Source organism: Corapipo altera, unplaced genomic scaffold (genome assembly GCF_003945725.1).
Source record: "Corapipo altera isolate COAL_440 unplaced genomic scaffold, ASM394572v1 61129, whole genome shotgun sequence".
Classification (NCBI taxonomy): Eukaryota; Metazoa; Chordata; class Aves; order Passeriformes; family Pipridae; genus Corapipo; species Corapipo altera.
In genome coordinates this window covers 941,218-968,096 of record NW_020884955.1, presented here as the reverse complement: position 1 = coordinate 968,096, position 26,879 = coordinate 941,218, and the positions used below count along the sequence as shown (strand labels likewise).

The 26,879-nt window shown below is 44.9% G+C and overlaps 1 protein-coding gene across 1 annotated transcript in view; it reads left to right on the top strand.

Annotated features, from left to right (window-relative positions):
- Positions 1 to 1,995: 1,995 nt before the first annotated feature.
- ELP1 (elongator complex protein 1) overlaps positions 1,996 to 26,879 on the top strand; it is a 31,314-nt gene continuing 6,430 nt past the window's right edge. Inside the window, exons 1-28 of the mRNA XM_027663674.1 lie at positions 1,996 to 2,189; positions 3,274 to 3,426; positions 5,084 to 5,165; positions 7,080 to 7,160; positions 7,485 to 7,570; positions 8,774 to 8,873; positions 9,802 to 9,892; positions 10,375 to 10,498; positions 11,114 to 11,204; positions 12,262 to 12,492; positions 12,780 to 12,950; positions 13,537 to 13,636; positions 14,281 to 14,463; positions 15,244 to 15,350; positions 15,883 to 15,986; positions 16,809 to 16,862; positions 16,961 to 17,066; positions 17,748 to 17,863; positions 18,507 to 18,580; positions 19,198 to 19,276; positions 19,532 to 19,611; positions 20,492 to 20,632; positions 21,723 to 21,808; positions 22,867 to 23,015; positions 23,872 to 23,995; positions 24,416 to 24,513; positions 25,670 to 25,871; positions 26,811 to 26,872. Of these exons, the coding sequence (XP_027519475.1) occupies positions 2,040 to 2,189; positions 3,274 to 3,426; positions 5,084 to 5,165; positions 7,080 to 7,160; positions 7,485 to 7,570; positions 8,774 to 8,873; positions 9,802 to 9,892; positions 10,375 to 10,498; positions 11,114 to 11,204; positions 12,262 to 12,492; positions 12,780 to 12,950; positions 13,537 to 13,636; positions 14,281 to 14,463; positions 15,244 to 15,350; positions 15,883 to 15,986; positions 16,809 to 16,862; positions 16,961 to 17,066; positions 17,748 to 17,863; positions 18,507 to 18,580; positions 19,198 to 19,276; positions 19,532 to 19,611; positions 20,492 to 20,632; positions 21,723 to 21,808; positions 22,867 to 23,015; positions 23,872 to 23,995; positions 24,416 to 24,513; positions 25,670 to 25,871; positions 26,811 to 26,872 (3,225 nt within the window). The 5' untranslated portion in view covers positions 1,996 to 2,039. The remainder of the gene's footprint in view (positions 2,190 to 3,273; positions 3,427 to 5,083; positions 5,166 to 7,079; positions 7,161 to 7,484; positions 7,571 to 8,773; positions 8,874 to 9,801; positions 9,893 to 10,374; positions 10,499 to 11,113; positions 11,205 to 12,261; positions 12,493 to 12,779; positions 12,951 to 13,536; positions 13,637 to 14,280; positions 14,464 to 15,243; positions 15,351 to 15,882; positions 15,987 to 16,808; positions 16,863 to 16,960; positions 17,067 to 17,747; positions 17,864 to 18,506; positions 18,581 to 19,197; positions 19,277 to 19,531; positions 19,612 to 20,491; positions 20,633 to 21,722; positions 21,809 to 22,866; positions 23,016 to 23,871; positions 23,996 to 24,415; positions 24,514 to 25,669; positions 25,872 to 26,810; positions 26,873 to 26,879) is intronic.

Below are 26,879 nucleotides of genomic sequence, written 5' to 3'. Positions count from 1 at the left end.
CCCAGGCGGCGGGGCAGAGCACAGACAGGTTCACATGCTCTCTGTCAGCTGCCTTTCCTCCTGTTAGAGCTGCCAGGCCCTGATGGGCTTGGCAGGTACTGGACTGGCCCGCGAAGGCAGTTCTTATGCCTTTATCCCCAGGATAATGAATCTGGATGGCTTTGACTTTCTCTGTGTGCAGTGTTAACTGAGCCTTGATATCACCCATTTCTGTTGGTCTCAAGAAAGCCCTCTTTGAGTTTAGCCAGCTTTACAGAGTTTTATCACTGACTTTAGTCAAGTTTAATACCAGAAGAGGAAAAAGCAAACCTAGGTGTCTGATGGGCTGTCTTTCCATTGGCCTAAACTGCCAAACTGTAACACACATTAAGCTGATTATAGGATATAAAAGCTACAGATTTCCATAGCCAAAACCAATTTGTCCCAAATTTGTCTTGCCTCAGCATTTGGCTATTAGACTAGATCACAGAATCACACAAGAATCACTGAATTGTTAGGGTTGGAAGAGATCTCTAGAGATTATCTTGTCCAAACCCCTTGCCAAGGCCAAAGTCACCTAGAACAGGTTGCACAAGAACATGTCAAGGTGGGATTTTAATGTCTCCAGAGAGGGAGACTCCACGACCTCTGTGGGCAGCCTGTTCCAGGGCTCTGCCACCCTCAACATAAAGAGGTACTTCCTCATGTTTAGATGAAACTTCTTATGTATTAGTGTATGGCCTTTGCTCCTCATCCTCTCACTGGGCACCACCAAAAGGAGTCTAGCACCATCCTCTTGGCACCTGCCTTTGAGATATTTATATGTATGGATGAGATCCCCTCTCGGTCTTCTCTGGACTAAAAAAGCACACTTTTTGCAGTCTCTCCCCATAAGAGAGAGGCTCCAGACCCCTAATTATTTCTGTGGCACTCCACTGGACCCTTTCCAGTAGCTCCTTGTCTTTCTCGTACTGAGGTTCAGTGCTGCTGGAATTGAGCTCCACTAGGAAAAGGGAAAAGCATGAAGGCTATAACTGTGTTTGCATGAAGTCCGTCTCTCCCCTGAAAGCTGAGCTGCGTTCTGCCCCTCAGTTGCACCTGGAGGGAGGTGACAGAACATGACAGACAGAGTGCCAACAGGGCAGCACTGGCCTGTGTGAAGGCTGGCCTGGAAGTGCCTTAAAAGTCTCAGCTGGAGTTCCTCAACTGGTTAGTGCCAAGACTGGCTGCAAAAGAATCATCCTGCTTCCAGTGTCACTATATACACTAGCACTGGCACAGGCACTGGTGAGGCCACACATTGAGTACTGAGTTCAGTTTTGGCCCCTCACTTCAAAAAGGACATTGAGGTGCTGGAAAGTATCCAGCAAAGAGCTACAAGGCTCATGAAACGTCTGGAAGACATGTCTTATGAGGAACGGCTGAGGGAGCCGTTTGTTTAGTCTCAAAAAAGGAGGCTCAGGGTGGACATCATCACTCTCTACAAGCACCTGAAAGGAGGTTATAGCCAGGTGGGGGCTGGTCTCTTCTGCCGTGCCTGCAGGGAGAGGATAAGAGGAAATGGCCTTATAACTGAGGCAGGGGAGATTCAGATTAGATATTAGAAACACTCTTTTCCTTGTCAGGGTGGTCAGGCATTGGAATAGGCTGCCCAGGGAGGTGGTGGAGTCACCATCCCTGGAGGTGTTCACGAGGTGTCCGGATCTGGCGCTGGGTGATGTGGTTTAGGGTTTAAGTGGTGACAGTGGCAGTGCCAGGCTGACGGGCGGACTGGATGATCTTAAAGGTCTCTTCCAACCTTGGCGGTCCTGTGATTCTGTGATCCTGTGCGCAGCCACACAGATTGCTGAGCAGCTGAGGAGTCAAAGCGCTGGTTTTGCTGTCTGAGGCACAACCCCTGGCGACCCGGCCCGGCACAGACCGCACGGCCGCAGCAGGACGGGAAAGGCCCCGCTCCGCCCTGCGAGCGGCGGCCTCCGCGCACGGCGCCTGCGCCCGCCCGCCCTGCGGGAGATGGCGGCGCCGTGAGGGCCCGGCGTCCATCGCTGCTTCCCCGCGCCATGAGGAACCTGCGGCTGCTCCGGGCCGGAGGGCGCCGCTGCGCCGCCGCCACGGGCACCCCGCGGTGCTTCTGCCTCGGCGCCGAGCCCGGCACGGTCCTCGTGGGCTCCCAGTACGGGCTCGTGGAGCTGCGCCCCGGCGGGGACTCGGTGAGAGCCAGGGCTGCCGCTTCGGGGGACAGTGCTCGTGCTTGCCGGCGTGTTGTTGGGGTCAGCTTTGTTTGCAGAGCTGGAATAAAGCGTTGGTTCCTCCGGGAGCGCGGCGGTGTCCGCCGGGAGCTCGCCTGTCTCCCGGTGCGGCGGTGTCTGGGGCGCTCAGACCCTCCGGCTGCGCCCTCCGCCGCTCGCCGCCCTCCCACGGTGCCGCGGGATCGCCGCACTGTCATCTCGGTGGCTGAAGAGGCCTTCTGTGCCTCTAAAATACTAAATCGGCCTCTTAAGAACGTGGCTGTGTTCTGACACGGATCACTCACGTGGCTTGGTCTTAAGCATGACCTGGCGAGCAGTGGTATCAGAGACACGGTTCACAAAACAGAACCAAGGAGGCAGAGAGGTAGTGAAGAGCACAGAAGGAAGCTTTTGAAACCGTGCTGTAGGGGGCAAAAAAACCCAACATATCGCTGAAGTAAAATACTGCTACTGAGTTACGAATTGTTGTTAGAGCTGGGTTGCTGTCTTCTCACTGTGTAGCTCTGAGGCATCTGATTCCCTTTAGTACATTCGTTTCTGAACTTAACTTGGCAGAAGAGCTTTGGGGCTTACCAGGGATCTCATTTTCAAAGACTGCTGTACCTTAGTGCACATGCAAATGCTTTTCCTTAGAAATTCTTTTTATGTTGTGTCTTTGAAGTCTGCCTCTCACCTTAATAGTACTGGGACACTTCAGGCAGCTACTGATGCACCTCTAAATGTTGACACTATGCAGGGAGTTATGAAAAAAGGGTTAAAAGATGATTAGAAAGACAGATTGGAAGTTGCGGTATTGTCATTTATTGTTTGCTTCCTTATATGAGTTTCTCGTTGTCCGCCTAGCACTTTTAATGTAAGAGGACCTTCACAGTTTCCTATGGATAAGTGAAGTTCCCTGGTGCCGTTCACATACTCTTTTCTGCTGTTAATGCTTTGTGTAACTGCAATAGGATGAAATATACCCACGGATGTCAGTCTGTCATTTCTGCAGAAACCCCACTGAGGTGATGTGTAATTACTAAGTCATTGCTCTCTCTGTGTCAAGGCGACAAGAGAAGTTTCCTTGGTTGAGGAGGGTTTCTTGCCTGAGGATGGAAGTGGCTACATCGTGGGTATCGAAGATCTTCCAGAGCAAGAGTGTGTGTGTGTTGCTACAGCAGCTGGAGACATCCTGCTCTGCAATCTGAGCACGAAGCAGGTAACAATGCAGAAAAACACAATGGTACTGAGGGATTTCAGAGGAAAGAATGATACTTGCAATTTCTTCAGGGGCAGTAAGTTTGTTGCATACTGAGCTGTGGTTAGTCTCCCTCCTGTGGGCAGACAAGCTGATTTTTGTGGGAGCCTTGAGCAGGATTAAGGACAGAATAGACACGCTGTAAAAGAAGTGCAGTGATGGCTTTCCTGTCCACTGCCCCAGTCCTCTTAAGTTTGCTCGGAGGGCTCTTAGCAAACACTCAGCAGCACAGGATCCAATGGAGAGTGTTACAGAAGCAGGATTTTGCTGAGACTAAGTGCAGAATAAAGTAATCATTCCTAACTCATAGTGTAGCTACCTTTTTGTTATCAGTCGATCCAGAACATCATGTTGACATGACTTAACTGAAGAGAGGAGAAAGTGTAGTGTGTTGTGATTTTAGGAACATTTGGAATGAAAAAGCCCTAGAAAACGTTAAAGGGAAACTGAAATAGCTGAGCAGATATGGCAGGAACTGAGATACTTGCTTTCTCAGTGTCAGATTTGTACTATCTTCAGCAGCACCCTCTGAAGTCTGAATCAGCGCCCATGATACCAGGCCAACAGTGCAGGTGTAGGTGGGCATGAGATGACAGTGATCTGTCTGGGTTAGCTGTAAGGTTGTGGTTATTTGCAGCTTGCCTGTTTTGATTCTTGTTTGAGTTTGATTTGCAAATACAACTTAAATATGCAATCAGCTGTGTCTGAAAAAGGTGTCCTGTATTGCAACTTAAAACATGTCATAGGGGAATAAAAATTAACGAAGCATGTGATACATGAGACTTTTCTTGCACTGATAGATGCATCAGAGATGAGGTCTAACTTCAGATTCTTTATTTCAAGGCTTTTTGGCTTACTTTCCAATGTTAAGGTTGTGTTCTTTTGGTGCAGTCAGGGCAGCAAGAGAGAAGTCTTTAAAGTTCCTCTGCTTGTTGTGAAACCCTTTCTGCATGGGTGATAGTTACTCTGTGCACTGGTGCCTGGTCTCACTTTGCTTACCTGGAAAAGATTGTGACACCCAAGCCTAATTCCTGTAATGGCATCATCTTGCCATGATATATTTATCGTTCTGTTCCATGCCTTTTGCAAGTCGGGATAACAATGCGTGACAGAAGTTCTTTGCCACTGCTGTTATGTGCTCATGATGGCCCAATAAAACTGGCCCAGTTTTCATGCACTTTGAAGTTGGTGCAGCTATATGCAGTTGTCAAGTTCAGCACACACAGGCTGATCAGAATTTAACTGCATGTTGGAATTCTCTAGGTGAGAATCATTATATCTGTGTTTTGTGACTAAAGAAGTTTTTACCAATGTAATCAGAGGCCCTGTCAGGCAGTATTAGTATTGACACTATATGTGCTGACTTAAGACTGAAAGTTGAGAATAAAGCTCTTATTAAAACTAGGTATGGTAGAAAGTGTTAATCTTTAAACATCTGGGCCCTCATACGTAAACATTCTGGAACCATCTTTAGTCAGTTTCTTTTGTTTCATAAAGTAAGACTTGTGACTTTTTTAAGTAGGAGGGGATTTCCCTACTTGGTGACTATTTGCTTTTGTGGTGGAATAGTGCTGCACTCATGTTCCTGCCCCTCTGTGGTCTTATTTTGGTCTTGCAGGTGGAATGTGTTGGAAGTGTGGACAGCGGTCTGAGTACCATGAGCTGGAGTCCTGACCAAGAGCTTGTTTTGCTTGCAACAGGTATTAATAGCAGCCTATAAGCATCCTGTCTTTGGGAGTGAAACTCATTATGGCCAAAACATAAAACACAGCTAAGTTTTATAGAGAAGAATAAAAAGACAAAGCTAAGTGACTGGAACTAGGACTTAAAGCAGGAAAAACCCCTACCTCATCCTGTATGTGACATTTCGTTTCATGATCCATGTGGTGCTTTGGTGATCTAAGGAGAAGCTGTTCAGGTCCAAAAGACTGAGTTTTGTAGCAGAGCTATTAGTCCTTCAGCTCTTTCAAGGAATTAGATTTGATCTTGCCTCTAAAACATGAAGACTCCTCCTTTATATCCCCATTTGATTTATTAGTAACAAAAACTGTTTCTTGGTCTGGTAGGAAATGTTATATACAGGTGTGTCTCACTTAGAAAGTGAAATTAGCCTCAGACTAAACAGAGTCATGGAATGCTTGAGGTTGAAAGGGAGCTCTGGAGATCACCTATTCCAACCACCTTGCTCAAAGCAGGTTACCTAGAGCAAGTTGTAGGGGACCTTTCCCAGTTAGGTTTTGAATCTCTCCAAGGTCTGAGATCCCACAACCTCTGTGGGCATCCTTTTCCTGTCTGTGACCACCCTCAGAGTGAAAAAAATGTTTTCTTACAGTTTAAGGGAATTTTCTCTATTTTAGTTTGTACCCACTGCCTCTTGTGCTGTCACTCAGCATCACTAACGGTGTGGCTGTGTCTTCTTTGCTGTACCCCGCTTCCCACATTAAATATTTACACACACTGATGAGATTCCCCTGGAACCCTCTCTCCAGAGCAGTCTGGCTTCTCTCAGCCTCCACTCATGTGACAGATTCTCCAAGCCCTTAGTAATCATGTGACCGCTTGCAGGACTCATTCCAGTGTGTCCTTGTCTGTCTTGTACTGGGAAGCCCAGAAATGGAGTCAGAATTCTGCATGTGTCTCACCAGCACTGAGTAAAGGAGCAAGATCACCTTCCTCAACCTGCTGGCAGCACTCTTAATGCAACCCAGGATGCTGTTGTCCACATGTGCAGCAGGGGCCTACTGCTAGCTCATTTTCCAGTTGGTGTGCTCCAGGAAAAACGGTTAATATTTTTGGCAAACGCCTTTCCAGCCACTTGGCTCCCAGTCTGTCTTGGTGCCTGAGATGATTATTTTCCATGTGGAGGACATGCCTTTTTTCTTGAGCTTTATGAAGTTCTGGATAGCCCATCTCAGCTACATGGCAAGGTCCCTGCGGACAGCAGCAGAACCTGCTGCTCCAGCTGCTGCTTCTCCCAGTTTTGTGTCATGTACAAACTTGCTGAGGGTCCTGTCCTCCAGGTCATTAAGGAAGATGTTAAGCATTGCCTCTGGACACCTGGGGCACAGCAGTGGTGACTGACCTTAAGCTGCACTTTTTGCCACTGATAGCAAGCTTTTGAGCTTGGCAGTTCAGCTGCTTTTCAGTGTCCTCTTATCTATGCCATGCTTAATGAGCTTGTCTATGATGATGTTGTGGGACACAGCATCAAAAGCCTTATTAGAGTCAAGATAAATGAAATCCACTGTTCTCCTCCTATCCACAAGCTAGTCATCTAATTGTAGGAGGCTCTCAGGATGGTCAGGCATGATTTCCTCTTCATAAATCCATGCTGACTGCTCTTGTCATAAATCTCAAGAGAAAATACTTCACAGTGCCGGGTACTTGTTTTGAAGGTGAAAAGAACTTACTAATGTTAGGCAAGGAAGCATGTTTTTGAGTACAAAAATTTTAAAGTGTTTTTCTGTTCCAGTCATGAGATTTCATGCTTTGAAGGATATGTCCCTCTAGTATCATATTTTCTATACTCGGACCCATGACAGAACAATAGGACAACACAGGGGAATGTTGAGTGTTCATTTGCACCAATACTGTATTTAGCATCTGCCTTGCAGGTCAGCAAACACTCATCATGATGACAAGGGATTTTGAACCAATTACTGAGAAGCAAATCCACCAAGATGAGTTTGGGGAAGGTGAGAGGTGCACTGAAATGAAGTTGCCATAACTGATGTCATTGGTATGTTGTAAGCATGTAAGGAAATGGAGCTGAGCATTTATGGGTGCCAGGAGACATTTATGGGTGCCAGGAGACATGTAATGCTGCTGGACAGCTGAAGAAGAAAGTCAATACTTTTACTTGTCAGCATACATTCAAGTAAGTTCTATGTACTAAAGGACTTTCTGAGCTATGTAACTTTCCTGCAAGATTTTAGAATAAAATGTGGCTTGAAGTTGTGGTTGGGTGTATTTACAATAGTGCTGTAAATCTTCCACTAAAATGATTACTTCTTCTTCAGGAAAGTTTGTTGCTCTTGGTTGGGGAAAAAAGGAGACACAGTTCCATGGATCAGAAGGGAAACAGGCAGCACATCGCAAACAGACGGTATGATGCTGGGGTTTTTTTGTGTCAAGCCCATGCTGTCTCTGGGAGAACATGTGTAATGAGAGTTTCTGTTATTCCTGGGGTGCCAGTTTCCCAACACCTTTCTGGTAGTTCTCTTCATAGACTGCTTCTATTTCTGTTTTATCTGAAATCCTGCCTTTTTATCCTCCTCCTAAATCAACAAAGCAGCTAGGAGTACTTAATACTTTTCGTATAGAGCTTAAAGCAAGAAGATTTGCAAGCTCTAGTGCTTGCAGAGGTAAACCCTCCCTTAAATCAGCATGATCAGTTTTGCTGAATGTGTGCTGCATGCTGAAGTTTTCGCACGAGCAAGAGAAATAGCAGGCAGTGTGGCTGAAAGGAGCAGAAATCACAGTAGATTGAACTCCCAGAAGACCAGAGAAGAAGAATTTGGTCTACCTGAACATCACCTGTGAGGCAGCTCCTTCACATTTTAGCTCTGTGCTCCTTTGACACTTCCGTGTTTGAGTCTTGTTTTCTCTACTTTTTGTTTTGTGAAAAGTCAGGCAGCTAAAAACGTATTTTTCTTTTTGTGCTTAAGTTCCAGAATTAAAACTGTTCAGTTAAATCGGTTACTGCTGAAAGCTCGCAGGCTACAGTGCAGACATGAAACGTGGCCTGTTCCAGCTTTACTGTTGGGACAGACACAACAAAGCTTGTCTGGACAAGGGAAAATATGCCTAGTTTGACAAAGTTAAAGCTTCTGAATAGCTGCCTCTTTATGTGTATTCTGTTGAAATTTCTTTTTTCCTGTGTTCCATGAAGAGCCCGTTTGCCTTAAAGATCACTACTTCTCATCCCAGCTTCTGTATGCCTTACAGATTGCCTGGATGGCATGCCTTTCTCTTTCCAAGGGGTTGTGACAGTAATGAACAAATCTCAATTCACCCTTGTGTCCAGCTTATGCTCAGCTGGTCTATAAGTAAAGACCCTTGTGTGGAGGGGAAGGATGGTGTGTGAAGATGTGAAGAAACTGTCATATGCACTTGCAGGAAAAGCAGATTGAATTATTTCAGTTTTAATTCTAATATTTCCTGAAATAACATTCTAAATAATGATTTTTGACTTTGACACTTTTAACAGATTGATTCCATGCCAAGGCTCTTCAAAGAGCAGTCTGTTTAGACAAAGACAACATTTGCCTTCCAAAGTTTTGATGCAACTTTCTTTGTGTGACTTCAGGAAGTGTTGCCAACCTCAGCCTGGGATGATGGCAGGCCTCGGGTGACATGGAGGGGAGATGGGCAGTTTGTTGCAGTGAGTGCTGTCTGTCCAGAGACAGGTATGGGACCAGACTTCTTTGGAATACCGACATATGTAAGGGGCTTCTTAAGCAGAATCTAGACAAGGCAAGAACTGGCTGGTGTTTGTGGTCTCTTGGCCACTTAAAGCAAGTTGAGCTAGTTAATTGCTCTTTTCTCTGTTCCAATGTTCTCAGAGGCCTTTTATAGACATGATGTTTTGAACACTTTCTTTGCAGTTTGCTTTTCAGTTCCTTGAGATGCCAGGAGAGGGTACTACTGCATAGATACTATCTGAACTGCTTCTTTCACCAGTTAGATTACTGCTCAAGCTTTAAGCAATATTTCATGGGCTCTCAGTGCCAAATGGGTGAACATGTTTGGGGTGGTATATCCACTGCCCCTCATACCAGCAATTTAACATTGCACACTGGTTTTTTAAATACTGGTAAATACTTTTCCCTTGGTTTAGCCCTGAAGCCAAAGAGGTGATGAGCATATGCATTTGTTGTAAGACTGCAACTGATGTCTTCCATGATAAATGCTACTTTTTGAAAGCTTAAATATACTGGTCAACATATAATATATATAGTATATATTATATATATATACATATATATATAACATATAAAGCTTAAATATACTGCACTGCTCTTCCACAAGTTTGGGCTTTTACCTTCAGTACTTCAGATTGGGAGGATCTTGAACGTATACAAAGATTTTAACATTTCCATGGTGAAAGCTGGAGGAGGAAACTCGTATGACTGAACTAAATCAGACTGCAGTTCCTAACTCAGTTCTTTTAGTCACTCAGTTACAATGAGAGAACTGCCTGAAACAGAATTCTTAGCCCTCAAGGTGTGCAGGAGAAATCTCCTTTTTATTCACGTGCATCAAAATTTGCTCTTCTGCCCTCATAAAATCAGGTGTTTTCCTAGAGCTTTGTCTCATTGTGCTCTCAATCTGTAGGTGCTCGGAAGGTCAGGGTGTGGACCAGAGAGCTTGTGCTGCAGTCAACAAGTGAGCCTATCTCAGGATTACAACAAGCACTGTCCTGGAAGTGAGTAATAAAGCAGTCTGCATGGTGGTAGCAGTGTTGCTTTTTATTCCCTGGTCACAGTGTTTAATCAGCATCAATTCAATTTCTTCTGTGTTTGTTGATTTTTCCCAAAACTGGAAGAAAGCCACCTTGTGATTCAGCATGAGAAAGAGTGGCGCCTTAAACCTTGAAAAGTCCGATACTTGTGTTACATGTGGGAAGAAGGGCTAGATTGTCTGCGTAGTGGGTTGGGACTCAACTGTATAAACAGGAATATTACAGGTCCCATTGCCAGTGCTGACATTTACTTGCTCCCCTGTGGATGCCATGAGCTCAGGAAAATGTCTCTGCTGGACCTATGACTTTGTCTGCGCAATGCTGAGGAAAACACATCCTCTGCTGCCCTTTTCTTCGTGTTGCTGAAGAAAATGTGAAGTGATTGGTGTTTAAATGACAGCTAGTGACTGTGTGAGCAATGACTCTTCATTTGGCTCTTTTTTAAGGCCTTCTGGAAACCTGATAGCATCTACACAAGAAAAACCCAACAGACAGGATGTGGTTTTCTTGGAGAAAAATGGACTTCTTCATGGCGAATTCACCCTCCCATTCCAGAAAGGGCAAGTCAAAGTAAGTTCTGTGTCTGGGCTTCTTTGATGAGAGTGTGGTGGAGAGGAGGACTAGTTCTTTTGCAGATACTAGGAGGAAGTTTTTAACTTAATACTTAGTGCCTGTCCTAATGGAAGAAGTTATCTGAAAAGATAACAGTGAAGAAACCCATGGAGAAGATGCAATGTCCTCTGTGAGCACATAGTAAAGAGGCATGTAGTACATGGTGATTGTAGCACTGGGGTGCTGCTGGGCCCTGTATGCTTTCTGTCAGGCAAATGATTCATAAGTGCTATTCAGCATACCAGCCATTGCAAGAGTCCCAAGTAAGAGAAGTGAGAAGCTACTGCTAGGATGTTACTTAAGCTTCTGCCTTTGGATTTTGAGAGGCCTTTTGGCAGATGCTTCCTTAGTGCCAAGGAAAGCAAAGAGAACACTGCTGTCATGTCTGTGGCCTCTTCAGCTGTGGGGTTCTCAGGATGCCTTGCTCCAGCTGTCAGGAGCTTGGCAATACAGAAGGGCTGTGTTTGTCTGTTAACCCGTGCACCTTACATTATTGAAGATAAAGAACAACTCCTGGTCTTGCAAACAAGTTGGGAGCAACAATATCAGTAAGAGCAATGTTTGTGTCTGCAGGTTAATGAACTGCTTTGGAATGCGGATTCCACAGTCCTGGCTGTCTGGCTGGAAGACCTGAAGGTGGAAAACTCCAGCCCAAACAGTTATGGTGAGAGCACTGTGTGCAGCTCTGGCTCTTACAGTTGCCTACAAATGTGATCAGCAGTGGGTACTTATCTGCAAGTTAGGAGACACTGTGGAGGCTTACCAATGGCTTTGAGACCGCAGTGCTGGTGTCATGTTTTAACCCCAGCCAGCAGCCAAGCCCCACATAGTCACTCACCCACCTCTCCACCAGCAGGACTGGGGAGAGAATCAGAAGGGTAAAAGGTAGAAAACTCATGGGTTGAGATGAAGACAGTTTAATGGGGAAAACAAAAGCTGTGCGTGCCAGAAAAAGCAAAGCAGGGAATTAATCCACTGCTTCCTATGGGCAGGCAGGTGTTCAGCCATCCCCAGGAGAGCACAGCCCCATCACTTGTAATGACTATGTAGGAAGACAGACACGTTCACTCCAAACATCCCCCCTTTCTCCTTCTTCCTCCTATGTTATATACTGAGCATGGTGCCATGTGGTATGGAATATCCCTTTGGTCAGTTTGGGTCACCTGTCCCGGCTGTGTCTCCTCCCAACCTCCCAGGCAGCCCCAGCTTCTCACCAGTGTGGCAGTACAAAAAGCAGAAAAGGTCTTGGCTCTGTGTAAGCCCTGCTCAGCAGTAACAAAAACATCTCTGTATTATCAACCCTGTGTTCAGCACGAATCCAAAATACAGCCCCATGCTAGACACTGTGAAGAAAATTAGCTCTACCCCAGCCAAAACCAGCACAGTTGGTTAGGAAGAACTGATAGTTCAGCCTGAGCTCAAAGCGTCTTCCAGGCTGCTGCAACTGGAAGTGGTATGAATGGAATGCTAAAGGTGTGAACCCTTCATGGAACAAGGGTACCTTCTCACAAGGTAGGTCAATGAATTCTGAGATTGACTCTTCTGCACAAAGTCTGTTGTTAAGCTTTCTTGTGCTGGGTGTTTGTGATGCAGCTCATGGACTGAAGGCCAGAACTGTTATTTTCATTGCATGTAACCCACCCCTAGAAGAGCAGTGGTGGTGGGAAGGAAGAGTCTGAGCTGGAGTACTGGTCTGTAGTAACCGTTTGTTTTTCTTACAGTTCAGCTGTGGACCACAGGAAACTATCACTGGTACCTGAAGCAAAGCCTGCATTTTGGTAGCTTGGAGGAAGATCGGTTGGTGTCACTGCTGTGGGACCGAGAGAACCTGTATAGACTGCATATACTCTGCCAGGGCTGGCATTACCTCTCCTATGACTGGCATTGGGCCACAGACCATGGGATGGGAGAGAACGGTCAACATGTGGCAAATGTGGCTGTCATAGATGGAGGTAAGCAATGGGACAGCTTTGCAGCTGTTAGAAGAGGTGGAGTAGCCTTTTTTATGCAGGCTGGATGGGATTATGGTTCTTTTACTGTTGTTTCTATAAAGCTGTTACTGAGGGGATCCATGTAATTGGTGGAAGCCTCAGAGGTGGGTCAGTGAAGTTAACTGCTAAGAACACAGCAAATATTTTCCTGTAACATTATTCCTACTACCAGTAAAGAACCTAACAAGAGCCTCACTAACATTGGAGTGGGATGCAGCCTGGATTTTCTTCTCTTTTTTTTTCCACAGATAAAGTGCTTGTCACAGTGTTCCAGCATGCTGTGGTGCCTCCACCCATGTGTACCTATGAGCTCCAGCTCCAACAGGCAGTTAATCAGGTTGCATTTCACACAGATCCCAAACATAGTGGGGACATGGCTGTCCTGGATGCTGATAACAGAATCTCTGTGTACAGATATGGTGAGAGCATGTTGCACAACCTTGTTGAAAGAAAGCCTGTGTTTTCCTGAGAACAGTACCCTGAGGGACTAGTAGAGTGGTAGCCAGTCAAACCTTTAGTGGTTTGGTTTATTTGTGGGTTCAAGCTCTGCTCTCATGTCCAGTGGGTGACAAAGAAGCATTTTGGTGGTGCATTGACTTTGTGAGAAGACAGTGTTCAATACTTGTTTGCTGGTAATATCCCCCTGACTAGCTTCAGCTTGAGTGCAGCACACAGTATCTTGTGTAATCTGTTCTGATGGCATGTTGCTGATTGGCACTGGAGATGTCTGAGAATCTTCCCAAAGCAGTCCTACATACAGTGTGCTGTGAGGAAACAGGCTGTTACTGCTGTCTCTGTTTTGTACTGTGACATTGCAAGGTAACTGTCTGCTCCAGCGTGAGTGTTAATGAGAATTATGTGTTGGCTGTACAAGTAGGAATGGAATTGTCTGACTTTTTTAATAGTTTGATGTAGTTTGATCTACTTTTTGATAAGATTGAAGCTGGAAGGGGCTCTCTTGAGAGGATCTCTAAACTCTGCTTTGTTCTGCTTTGTGTTTGCTAGGACAGAGTACAGTGAATGACCCTACTGTCAAGTTAGGAGCTGTGGGTGGAAATGGATTTAAAGCAGCTGTGGAAACACCATACCTGGATAAAACCTACAGGTAATGTAGAATTAATACAGCTGTAGTGTTGAGAAGAGCGTTATGCCTACCTGGGTGCTTTAAAGGTCACAGCTCTGAGCACTTGTCTCAAGATTTTTAAGAGGTTGTCAGATAACATGGTTTCATTTTGTTGACACTGTGGCTGCAACTAGTGCTGAGAAGTGCCCTTGACTGAGGTCACTGTCTGGTGGAAGCAGTGACTCTCAGTGCCAGTCCTGAGATAGCCTTTCCTGTGCCCAGTGCTGCACTTCGTCTCTGGGAGCAGGAGCACAAAGGAACGGCTGTGCAGTGCCCAGGCCCATGATCAGGGCACACTGAACAACTGAGTTGCTTGCATGGCAGACAGTGACGAGGTTAAAAATCTCACTCTGCTCTTCATTTGTTCCTTGAGGCAGTTGGCATGGAAGCAGTACTACCTAGGGAAAGCAAAAGGAGCTTCCTAGACCTTATCCTTTGCCTCCAGCCCAGCCTGTGGCAGGATTCATGCTTTGGGTGTCTGTGTTTCTGCACTGGAGCCTTCCCAGCCATGCTGCATGTCTGAGCAGCCAGGCTGGCTGTGCCTAGGAAGACCTTTGCCTCTCCAGTGAGGTGGCTTACTGAAATCAAGTTCTGTTGGCTTCCCAGTCTTTCTTATTTTGTAACAGGGTTGATGTGGGCCGTGAAAACAGTGAAGTGATGGATCCCCTGGGGCTCCGATTTCTCACCTGGCTGCCAGATGGCAGCTTCCTGATGGTTGGTCAAGGTCATCACGCTGCTCAGTCTGTCCTTCACCATCTGACTGCAGTGCCTCACGTGGCTGGAGCTGAGGAACAGTGCCTGAATTTACGGTACTAGAAATCTGTCAGCTGTGGCTGAAGTCTGAGAACACCTCTGGACAGCCTCTTATTAGACTGCAGCCTGGAGGCTGTGGGTTGGGGAATTTGGCTCCCTTCCTGCAGGAGAACCAAACAGCTCATTTAAGCTGCCTGCTGGTCATCACTTGGGTGTAGTCCTAATGCCTACACCCAGCCTAACAGCAGTGTGCATGCTAACATGCCTGTGTCAGTACAGGATAGCTTTGTTCCCTTGAATTCCAGGCCCTCAGGGCAGGAGGATGGGACGTGACACTGAATTCCCACCATTATCAAAGTCCAGAAGGGGACTAGTAGCCCTTGTAACTGCTTTTCTCCTCCTCCTCACCTGCTGGTTTTGTGGGGCCAGTTGAATTAAAACAGATCACAAAAAAAAAAGCCACTCGGGGTACAGAAATAGGCTTCACAGAGATCTGGAGAGTTGCTTTCTGCAGCACTCACACAGCAAAGACAGGCTGATTTACACATGAACTGCAGAACAGAACAAAAGAAGTGTGGGTTTGGGAATGCTGCAGGCATGCAGACAGTATCCAGCACAGTTAGGCAAATGCCTGTTGGCTGGAGTTGCTGGTGCTCTGTGGTGCTCGTGTCAGCTGGCACAGGTGTGAAAAGACTGCAGAAGACCCTTACTTGAACAAAGTATCTGTCTGTGCTGGAAATATGCATTATTCCATCTGGCCACAAGAAAGGTGGGATATAGGTTTTAAGTGTATCTCTTGTAACTGATATTCTGTGTTTTCCTCTGTCTTGCTTCAGGTTGTCTACGCCTGTAGATGGAGAAGTGATCAGTCTGTACTGCAGCCCAGTGACCAAAACTGTAGCTCTGCAGCTGGCTGATAGACACATCCTAAAATACCTGTGGGGTAAGCTGGGCCCTGTTAAAGTACCCAGTCTTAGTTGTAGTTATTACAGATTTCTTAAAAGGTTTAGTGAGATGATTTGACTTTCAGGGACTTGAGTGACTCTTGCTGGGTAGTTGGTGCTGCCTTTCATGCTCCCTCTGCTCCCAGAAATGGGGTGAAATGAGTGATTTGTGTGAGAAAGCAATTAACATTGTTAACTTTTTTAATATATGTATGTATTTATGTATGTGTGTATGTGTTTATATATGTATATTTACACACACACATATATATATGCACACACACAAAGTTCAGTGCTGACTGGCTGCCACATCCTTGGTACTTCTCTCTTATTCCATAGTGGAATAAAGGTGCTACTGAGCCCCAGAAGTTAATGCCTTCTTGTCTCCTGAGCCTGCACTTCCGTCTTGGCATTCCTTTCCTCTGTCAGATAGTGTAGCTTATTCCCAGCTCTGATTTTCTTGTGCCATGTGGTTTTCATGTCTGAATTTTTGATTGGCTGGAAAACAATTCAATCTTCTTTTCTTCTCAGAGGCTTCTACACCAGTCCTTGAGCCCTGGCGGACGAGCAGTGGCTCTGCTGTTCAGTTCCCCTACCCTTGTGTGCAGACTTCTATCACAAGGATCAGTGATGAAGTAAGTGAGACTGTGAGAAGATTAAATTCCTGACTCAGTTGTTCTCTGTGTCAAAAGTGCACCATGATCCTCTGCACAGGCTCCAATGATACTTCTTTATGGTGTTTCTCATAAGACCCTGTGCAGACCTGAGAATATATCTTTCCTTGCCTTCCAAATCCATTTCTGATGGATTGCAGTTAACACCCAATCACCCCAGTCTATTACTATAATGAATAATGTCATTGAAGAGCAGGAAATTTCAGATGGAAAATTTCCAGCAGTCGCTGCCATGATCTGTTTGAAAGGAGTATTTTGCTCTGTTTTATACGAACTTAACCTATTAGCAAATATGGCTGCACTGAATTACTCAGATCTCCTACTGCTGGTGTTTCCTTTTGGTGATGGTTTCTTGATAGCTGCAACAGCTTTAAGAGTGAATGGCTGTTTTGCTGATAGTTTCAGGGTTTCTTTTGTTCAGTGTGCATCCCGGTGAATGCTGTATGAAGCTGCTTTGCTATACTCTGCTGCATTTCCTCTGGTATTTTGCACCAAAGTGCTGCTGAATAGAAAAACCTAAATATCTGGTGTGGTTTCTGCTTCTGTTTTATGACTGTGCAGTTGCAGGGGAGGCAGATTTTCAGCCAACACTTTTTAAAGATGTTTAAATTTGAGCCCTACTGGAATAGAGGTTGCATGAATTCCTGTGCAGCTTCTCTGAGTAATTCACATGACGTACTCGTTACCTAATTGTAAGGTACTTCAATCCAGTGCTTGTCAGTGTTGTAAAATACTGGAGGTTGTGATGCTGATAGCTCATAGTTTTCATCCTTTTTATTACAGGAGGTGATCCTGGGCCTCACAGATCGATGCCGGTTTTTTGTTAATGATGTTGAGGTACCAAAGTTTTTGTCCCTTGTTGCATCCTCTTTTCTTCTGCCAAAGGCAGCTTTCGTGTTCTGGTCTATACAATTATAAACTTCATTTTTCTACAGGTTGCTTCCAACATCACCTCATTCACAACATACAGTGAGTTTTTGTTGGTGACAACCAGCTCCCACACCTGTCAGTGCTTCTGCTTAAAGAACTTATCAGTGAAAGGTAAATGTCAGCACTGTTTGCCTGCTGCTGGTAGCTCATGGCCATTGTCTAGGAAGACAAGATGTCCCCATATTTCACCCTCAAACCTGCTGTATTTGGGTCCCTCAAAGGAACTGCTTAAGAGATGAGAGTAAGAGAGCTGCTTTCAGAAATCTATCAGAGAGCAAGAAATGCAGGGAACTGACTTTATATATCACATGCTTCTCACAAGGAGCAGTATTTGTCCTGTAGTTGTCCCTTCACTATTTTCAAAAGCTTAGCCCTGAATTCGCTCCCTCCCCTCCATGTCCAAAAAAAGAGCAGTCTGTGTGCTATTTGTGGGGGTGTGGTAGAGAAGGATTGCTGTAGAAAGAGTTTTTGGTGGTATCTGGCTATGAGAAGTATGATGACCTTGATAAAGGCAGGATGACGACTTAATAGTGCTTTACACCTTTCTGTGCTTCTCTCCTCTGCTCTGTTGAGCTTTGTGATCCTCTTGTATAGAGGACATAGCTCTGCTTTGTGTACAGGTACAGCAGGGATTGGCACTGAGAGGTTCTCATCCTGTCAGGAACTGTTGGAGATCCCTGGTGTATTGTTGACTCAGTTGGTCCAGTACAAACTCGTAGAGCCACACAGCAGGGCCTTACTGGGACACTGTGCTGCAGTGTGCCCTGTGTGCTGATAAATATGTTGTCTTAGCCCTTCAGGCTGGCCTGAGCAGTGCTGCTGCACCCAACAGTGAGACCCTGCGCAAGGTGGAGCGAGGGTCCCGCATCGTCACCGTTGTTCCCCAGGACACAAAGGTTGTGCTGCAGGTCAGTGCTCTGCCCATGTCTGCTGAGCTCTGCTGTCAGGGTGTGTAGGGGGCTGTCTCAGTGGGCAGCACCTGACCATCATGCAAACAGCCCTATAGTGCTGCAGCACAGGCAGCTGAGTGTGAACAGAACTGGGAAGGACGATGCAAATTCTTAATGGCTAAGGCAGTGTAGTGCTGCATATTGTGGCTTCTCACCATGAACCTCAGACTCACTTCCTAGGACTTGCTAGCAGCCCTCCATTAGCCTTGGCACTAAGTTTGTCTGAAGTGCTGAGCTCACTCTTCAGAACCAGCAGAGATTTACAGAATGGAGAAAGATGTAATTCGAGAGGCACCACTGGAAGTGTGGAGCCCAACATCCTCCCTGGAGCAGGGCTAACCTGAATAACCTGATCAGATTGCTCTGAGTCTTGCCTGATTGAGAGGAGTCTAGCCTCCTGAGGAAGGAATGTTTCTGAACTGAGAAGAATTCTCAGATATTTTTCCACAGTCACTGAAGTTGCATGTCCTTTGAAGTGCACAAACAAGCCCATGCACCTGCAAGTAGCCAGACAGGCCTAGAAAACTGGCAAGTCCTCACTTTGCCTGCAATGTAGGCAGAATAACTACAAATAAGTAACTGTGTGAATCTTGTGTTATAGATGCCAAGAGGAAATCTGGAGACTGTTCACCACCGAGCTCTGGTTCTTGCCCAGATTCGGAAGTGGCTAGACAGGTAAATGGCACGGGTGTATTTGGGTCTTCTCTCCCCTGGTCTGAGCTGTTGGAGGCTGACTGACCTGGAAAAGAGAGGGAGGCTAAACTCAGGGGAATTGACCTTATTAGAAGGAACGAAACTGTTTCTGGGGCTACCAGCTAGAAGTCCATCTTTCAGCAGTGCCAGGTCCTTCTCACTTCACCACTGAAGTGTTTATTACATGTGCGGAGATTGTGTGGGTGGGAGAAATCATCTGCTTCATTCTCCAGACTTCTCAATCACTTCATGATGAAGCTGGCTGTTTTCCATTTTTTACTTAATTCACTTACATTGAAATTTTCTGAAACAGAAATGGATCCATTAGGTTAAAATGTAGCACTCCCTTTTTACGAGGAGAAAATAATGCAAGTTACATACTGCTTCATCGACCTGGCACGCTGGTGTGTCCCAGTGCAAGGGCTGGCAATGAACAGTGCTGACTTTGCACATTTTTTCAGGAAGGCAATCTACACAGTTTATAGCATGGGCTGTTCTCTTCCCTCTGGTTTTGCGCTTAGCTCTAGTCAGTTGTCTTTATTTGCGGATATTGCATCTTATCCACTATGTAAACTGTCCAACTTGACTCATTCTTCCAGGCTTATGTTCAGGGAAGCTTTTCAGTGTATGAGGAAGCTGCGAATCAACCTTAATCTTCTCTATGACCACAATCCCAAGGCAAGTATGCCCAGTTCTATTGTGGTGTTTGCCACGCTAATCTACCCTGGAATCCATCACCATTGAACACTGCGTTCTGCTTTCAGCAGAGGTGGCTGCCCTGCACTGCTCTGCACTGCAACATCATCATGCAGGCAGATTAGATTTAGCATTTTCTTCACCCTGTACTTTCAGAGAAAGTCTCTGAATTTTTTCTTGTACTTAATGTGCCAAGAATATTCAAAGTAACATTGGTAATACTCTTGTTCATTTCAGGTATTTCTGGAAAACACAGAAACCTTTATCAGGCAAATAGATTCTGTGAACTGTATCAACTTATTTTTCACAGAACTGAAGTGAGTATAATTCTGCAAATGGAACATGCATGTAGTCAGTGGTGGTACATAATTTTGTCAAAATATTGGCAGGTCTTCAGTGTGGGTGCACGGAGTCAGAAATCTGGCATGTTGAGTCATAAAGGCCCGAGTAAACTCAGTAGTTTCAGAGACAGTGTGTCTTGTTGAGAATTCCAGCTTGCAGGCAGCCATTAGATTTTTGCAGCAAGGAATTAATACATTGTCTGACTGCTTTGACTTGTCTTCTGGTTTGCTGTCCAGCGGTAAATGAGAACAGAAAGTTTTGTTCCCACATAAAGAGGAGCGAGATGGCACTGCTTATCTAGAGCCTGAGGCCAAGATACTTGCTTGGATTTCCAAATCAGGTCCCCTGACTTCTTTCTTAAGGTTGAGTGATGACACTCTAAGGCATTGGTAGCTTCAGGACTTCTGAAGCTTGCTGAAGTAAGTAATTGTTTAGGAGCTGGAGCTATCACGTTGCTGTTCTATTTTATTTTCAGTTTTGACCTGACCAGAAATAATAGCAAATGTCTTATTTTTCTGAAGTGCTCGGTGGATAAATCCCTACTGGATTTAGCAGCAGACAGTTGTATCTTGTAAATCTTGTTTACTGGTTAGGGTTTTTTTGTGCAACTGAAGTAGTTGTTCTGACCATTGCTTGGGTTTTTTTAATGCCTCTCTTGGCTGACAATCAGTTGGGACTGATAAGAGATTTTGGAGAGCTTTCTGGTAGAGTGGCAGGCTGTGTGTCAGTACAGCATGACAGCTATTTTATTGAGTAGTAATTTTCTACATGCATTTGTATTTCTTAATGTTATTGTCTTTGTTCTGGGTTGTCTGATGGACACTGCTGTTATTCATGTCATCTGTTTTTATTTAGAGAAGAAGATTTCACAAAGAGCATGTACCCATCTGTGAATGGTAGCAGTAATACCCAACCACGCCAGCATTCTGATCAGAAGAAAGTTAACCTCATATGTGATGTGTTGAGGGTTGCCATGGAACACATTGACCCTCAAAAGTGAGCACTTTCTTCCTGTAGGTGAAGGGAACCATTAGGGAGATTTCTAGTAAGTCATTGGCAGAAAGCAAAGCTGTCTTTGACATCAGTTATTTTGCTTCAGGTTCTCTGAGATGAGCTTGTGCTCCACAAAACTTAGGTATACCATACCTTCCTTCTGCTGAGGATGCTGTCCTGGAAACCACAACATCTGATAATTCCACAGATAGCAAAACAGCATTTTACTACCAGAATTAAAATAACAGATGCAGGATGCTTATAAGGGTTCAAGAAGTACAGTCTATTTAGGATCAATGTGGTATGGGGGTGGAGAGACATGAGCAAGATTCCCATATCAGTGGGTTGCTGACTGTTTGAAGCAGCTGGCCTTTTGCAGAGATCTCAGCTGTTTGAGACTGAATTGTTTTGTAAATCATCAGCTGCATATTTCTGAATTATTAGCTTTTTGGTAGCCATCCTCCTTGGATGAATCAACACCAGACAAGGATAAAAGGTGGGAAAATGGGATAATAACAGTGTTTAGTGAAACGGTGTTAAAAGTATGGGCAGCTTACATGTTAAACAGTGGATAGAGGAGCAACAGGTGGTGAGTTGCTGCTGAGCCCTGAGAATTTAGACACTTTTCAGCAAACTGTTTCAGAAAACAAAGCATGTCCTTAGCTGGAAAGCTGTTTTGAAATAGTAACTCTGAAATGTATCAAAGTAAAAATAACATCCTACAAAGCTTTCATTTTATAAAATAGGCTATTTTCATGCCAAATTTCCTTTTGAAAACTGTCCAGCTATCTGAACCTTCAGAGAGACGTGTGTTCTCTTCATTATGCTGGCTGGCATGGTAAGGAAGTTCATTGTGCTCAAAACAAACCTCCAGCTTTGTGACATGTTTGAGGAGTCATGCTGAGTAGAAAAACCTTTCTGGTATATTCTGTTCTTTTCCCATGTTTCCTACCTTCCTTTAGAAAGGTCTGAGAAGTTTTTTTTTTTTTTTTACTAAAACATAAATTAGAACTTGCAAAAACCGTGTTAAAAAAGGAATAAGCAGTGTTTGCCTTCTCACTTTCTCATTCACTACTTCCCTTTTTTTTTTCAGATATTGCCTATCAATACTGACAGCACATGTAAAGAAAAGTCCACCAGAACTGGAAATTGCTCTCCAGAAGGTTCATGATCTTCGAGGTTTTGTATCAAGAACTCAAAAGTTTTGAAAATGGGTGGTTTGCAGGAGCTTTCTGTTAAGGAAACTTCCCTGTCCAACCATCCAAGAGCCACTCTGGCAGTCACACTCACACCACCTGAGCTGGGACTGAAGCCCCTTTGCAGCTACAGACCCCACACTCAGAGCAGGTTTCCTTACCAGCTCAACCCCAGGTGTCGCACAGGAGAGTCTCAGATGTCCAGATCCTTAAAATAATTTAATCTTGGTGCAGTAGCTAAATAACAAAATAACAACTCAAGCCGGTGCCTCTGAGAAGGGACCCTGAACAAAGGACCCCCCTGGCCTACAAGGGCTTTTATACCCTCACAGTCTCTCCCCACAAAAGTCTGGTGGTCCTCAGCTCCTGCTGTGTCTCCAAGCATCTGGTCTCGTGGCTGGGCCACAGGTCCCCAGGCCCAAAGGGTTGGCAGTTCACGGCCCCCAGAGCTCAGCCTGCAGCTCCCACTGCAGCTGCACACTGAGCTGCCTGCACTGAATGTATTCCTCAACACTTTCATTTGTTAGCATGGCTCACCCAGAAAATTATTTTAAGGTGACTGTTTATGGAGTCAGCCAGAAAACAAATGTACTTGAAACTTCTATGTGTTTAGGTACAGCAGCATATCAGCTAAGATATGCTCCTGTCCATGCCCTCAGCTCATCCTTTTATCTAGGTTTGTCAGCAGATACCCCAGAGTTGGACCTGTTCTTGGTTTCCAGTTGGAACTCTGGTTCTCCAAGCATGGGATAGGGAGTTCCTATTCTGAGTCCTAGTGTGTCAGGCTGGCAAACGTTTATTTTGTACTGATGCTTCTAAGTTGTCACAGTTGCACATTCAAGAATTTACTGTGCTTGGGATGGTTCTTGAAGTTGCCCAGGAAAGGCAAAGTAACCCCTTCTGCAAGACAGAATAAGCTGTTAGTTTAAGGGTCCCTGTCTGATGTCAGGGTTGTGCTTGAGGATGCATCCTTCCTTCACATCAGGGTTCCACTGCTGGTGGTGTAACAGATATTATCATAGCTTCTTTATCTTGTTACAGAAAGCATTACTCCAGATATCAAAGCCGTGAGTGCAGAAGAAGCACTGAAGTACCTGCTTTTCCTTGTGGATGTCAACGAATTGTATGAGTATTCCTTGGGGACATATGACTTTGATTTAGTCATCATGGTGGCAGAGAAGTCTCAAAAGGTCTTTGCTTATAGTTCCAGCGAAGGAACTAATTTTTTGCTTTCTCAGAGGTTCTTTGGAGTCTGTAGATGAGAGTGCATATTCTGTTAGTAATGGCTCTCTACCCAGGCAGGATTCCAGTTGCTCAGAAGTCCTGTGTGTGCTTGGGGTGGTGCTCAGAAGCTGTCACATCTCTACATCCCTTAGTACTTCTTGAGCACAGCTTTGGAAACTTGTACTCAAGGTGAAATGGTGTTCTTCTAGAGCAGTGGGGCAAAATACCTCTGGGGAAGGGAGGGACTGGTGTCTCAAGTGTTGTGACTGCATGCCTTCCATTCCCAGCTCTGTACTCTTGCTATTCTTGCTTATTTAGTGGTGCTCATGATAGCAGTGTGTATCTTCACACAGGTTTAATGTGAAGTCTCTGAGTGGAAGTGCCCATCAGGATCTGCAGAGTTTCCTAATGTTACAGTAAAGGCTGCTGTCCATCAGTTAGAACACCCTGTTCGTGTTAATGGGTTTTATGACCTTTGGTGTGGGGGACATCGATCAGCTTTATGGCTGCAAATTTATACATGATAATATCTAATAGTAACTAATATCTGATATGACATAACAGCCTTGAAATTTCAATGTCACCAGTCTTTAGATACTGCCAAAGTCTATGTGGGAGGCAGGTAATTTAAGTTAATCATTCCTGGTAAGAGTACATATACAGAATTGATCTCTGAAATTACTTACATTTGGAAAGAAAAAAAAAAAGCCTTTTTTTAGGGTATTACATATTTTCAAATATGGGACTCTCTCTTGGTAAGGATGGTGGCAAATAAGGATTTTAACATATTAGCTCAACTGCAGTTCTTACTATTCTTTGCAGGACCCAAAAGAATACTTGCCCTTCTTAAATACCCTCCGGAAAATGGAAACCAATTATCAGCGATATACAATAGACAGACACTTGAAGAGATACACAAAAGCTCTCGGGCACCTCAGCAAATGTGGTAGGTGTCCTAAGGAGAATTTCTGCAGTGTAACATTTTAATTTTGGATAGCCTTTTGGGTAAAATAGCTGAAGAAAGAGAAGGATTGCACAAGGTCATCTTCCCTCCTGGTAATGCACGGTGAACTTCTGCTGCATGCTTTTTGAATGGTAGCTTGGTGCAGGGAGTGATCATGAAGCAGAAGTTTTGTTTTGTTCCTGCTTAAGTGACTTGTGCCCAGTTGGTAGCTGTGGCAAAAGCAGAGCAAACCTCAAGGAAATGAACACCCTGATTTTACAGTAGTAGAACAGGTGCTTTTTGGCTCTTCCACCCAAGCACCTCTAGTTGCTTCTTGATGTAATGAACCCAGACTGTCTGGGAAAGCTGTGAGGGCTGTGTGCTTTCTCTTTTATTTTTATGAAAAGTACATTATTTCTGCAGGTCCTGAACACTTCTCTGAATTTCTGAACTTGGTGAAGGATCAGAATCTGTATGGTGAGGCCTTGAAGCTGTACCCCTCTAGCACTCAGGAGTACAAGGTGTGTAAGCATGTGACACTGCAGTGTCCATGCTTTTCAATCTCTTATTCAGGTGTTTGCATGTCCTCAGCACTTTGTATGAGGGCAGGAATGAAACAGCAGCTGCTTGTGTGCAGGTTCTGCAGGTCATTGCTGTTCCAGTGCTGTCTGAGACACTCCTCTGAGATGATAGCTGGAATGACTATTAGGACTAACCCTATGGGGCCTGGTCACTGAAGGACTGGCTGTTATTTCTTTGGTCCCATGACCCAGAGAGCACGTGGAATTCCTGTTTCTTGTGCTACACTGTCTTGTGGTGTGCTGATGAACTTCCATTACCACAGAAAGACTTCTTCCTGTCTTGACCTCTGTCTGGCTTGCAGATTGTGTGGAGATGCTTTGTTATCCTTAAACTGTTCTGAAAAGTGCTATAGAGCTTGGGACACTTGCAGCTGTGCTGTTTTGTACTATGTAGTGTCCCTTGTTGGTTTTGGTATTACTGAAGAACTTTAGCTTGCCCAAGGCTGAGATAAAATATAAATGCATTTAATATAATTTTATTTAGCTATTGTAAATACACAACACAGAAGCCTTTGTAAAAGGAGTAGATTGAGTAAGAGGGGAAATATAGAAACTTGGTCTATTTGCAACAGAGTGAAAGCAGAAAGGACTCTTTACTCACGAGGGACGTCTGTTCCTGAGTGATTCATTGGGAGTCTTCTGTTATTCCTTTTGTATCCTTCAAGTCAAATCCACCTGCCCCTTCCTTATGGAGCTAGTGAGCTTCAAATAGCCTGTGCCTAGAAGTGCAGGGCTTGCTTGTACCCTTGTGCCAGTGTTTGCCTCCTGAAGTAAGTTGGTTCAGAGAGACATTCTGACAAAAACTGCTCATGTGAGTGGGGAAGAAGGGTCTGATTTCTTGCAGTATCTAATTTACCCAGCCTTTGGTTTGGAGAGTTAGGTACCTCCCCATGTCACTTGCTTTGGCCCTGCAAAATGTCTCCATGTGCTGACCATCAGCCTTTGGCTTGATAAAAAGTTTGAAATGAGGTAGAAACATTGTGCCTGGAAACCCCTTGGAGGAGGGGGTAGTGGGCTTTTGTTGATGGGCCCTTAATATTTACTAACAGAGGACTGCTACAGCTTTACAGCTAACTTTTTATTTTTCTTCTTGCAGGATATCAGTGATGCATATGGGGAGTACTTGATTCAGAAGCAGCTGTATGAACAGGCTGCGTTGATATTTGCTCGTGCTGGCATCTTTGCCAAAGCACTTGATGCTTTTCAGAGCAGTGGCAGCTGGCAGCAAGCCCTGTGCATGGCATCACGGCTTGGTTACACACAGGATAAGCTGTCCAGTCTGGCACGGAGCATGGCAGGTAGGCCTTGAGGAGATGGAAGTGTGCAGAGCAGAAGTGGCTGTTGTTATTTATGGTTCATTTTGGTTTTTTCTAAAACTCAGTGAAACCCTCAGTATTCAGCAGCATTTTTCTTAAATGAGAACAAAGATCCCCTGCTTCCCAAGGATTTGTGCAATCACCTTTGTTTCTCAAAAGAACCTAAATGTGTTGGAGCTGTGTTGGTAGGCACCCAGGAGTTGCCAAGCTAGCTGTGGCCTTGGCTGCCCCATGCTGACTGCTTCTTGCGTTGTTTCCTTCCAACTGGTTGCTAAATTGTTCTTCCAAATTGCCTCCTTGGTTAACCTCAGGGAATAGACGTGCTCTGAAGTGTGTGACATTACTGAGGCCTCTGGACATCACTGATCCAAGTACTGTGCTAATCACAGATCTTAAAAGCTATTGGATAATTCAGAGCTGCATTTTAATGTTTTCCCCTTAAAGCCTGCTAGCAGCTAGGACCACATGGTACCTGTAAAACTCTGTGCTGTCCTGATGCAGGAGAAAAAGGTGGCTTGTCTCAGAATTTGTGCTCACTAGTGCATCTCAGACTGCATGTGTGAGATGTGTTGTGGACCTGGCATATATTGCAGCAAGAGAAATGGAGCACTGTCCTGACTTTAGCCTTACCCAGAGTTCAAGTTTATGAAGGGCCGACTTAACACAGTGGGAATATGGCTTCTGGGAGTGTAGTCTTCCACAGTTAGATACTGCAGTATTTGCTTTTTTTCAGTCCTTCATGTCTTGCCTTTATTACTTTTTTCTGGTGCCCTTCTTAAATTACAGCTGTAATTTAGCAATTGAGTGTGTGTGTGAGCAAATAGGAAGTGCTTCAGTGAGTGGGATTTTCCTCCGCTTTGTAGTTTTGTGGCACAAAATCTAGCTGTTTCTGAAAAGCTGAAACTCCACTTTTTCTTGTAGGAAAACTAGTTGAACAGAGAAGGCATGCAGAGGCAGCCATACTCCTGGAACAGTACTCTCAGGTAACAT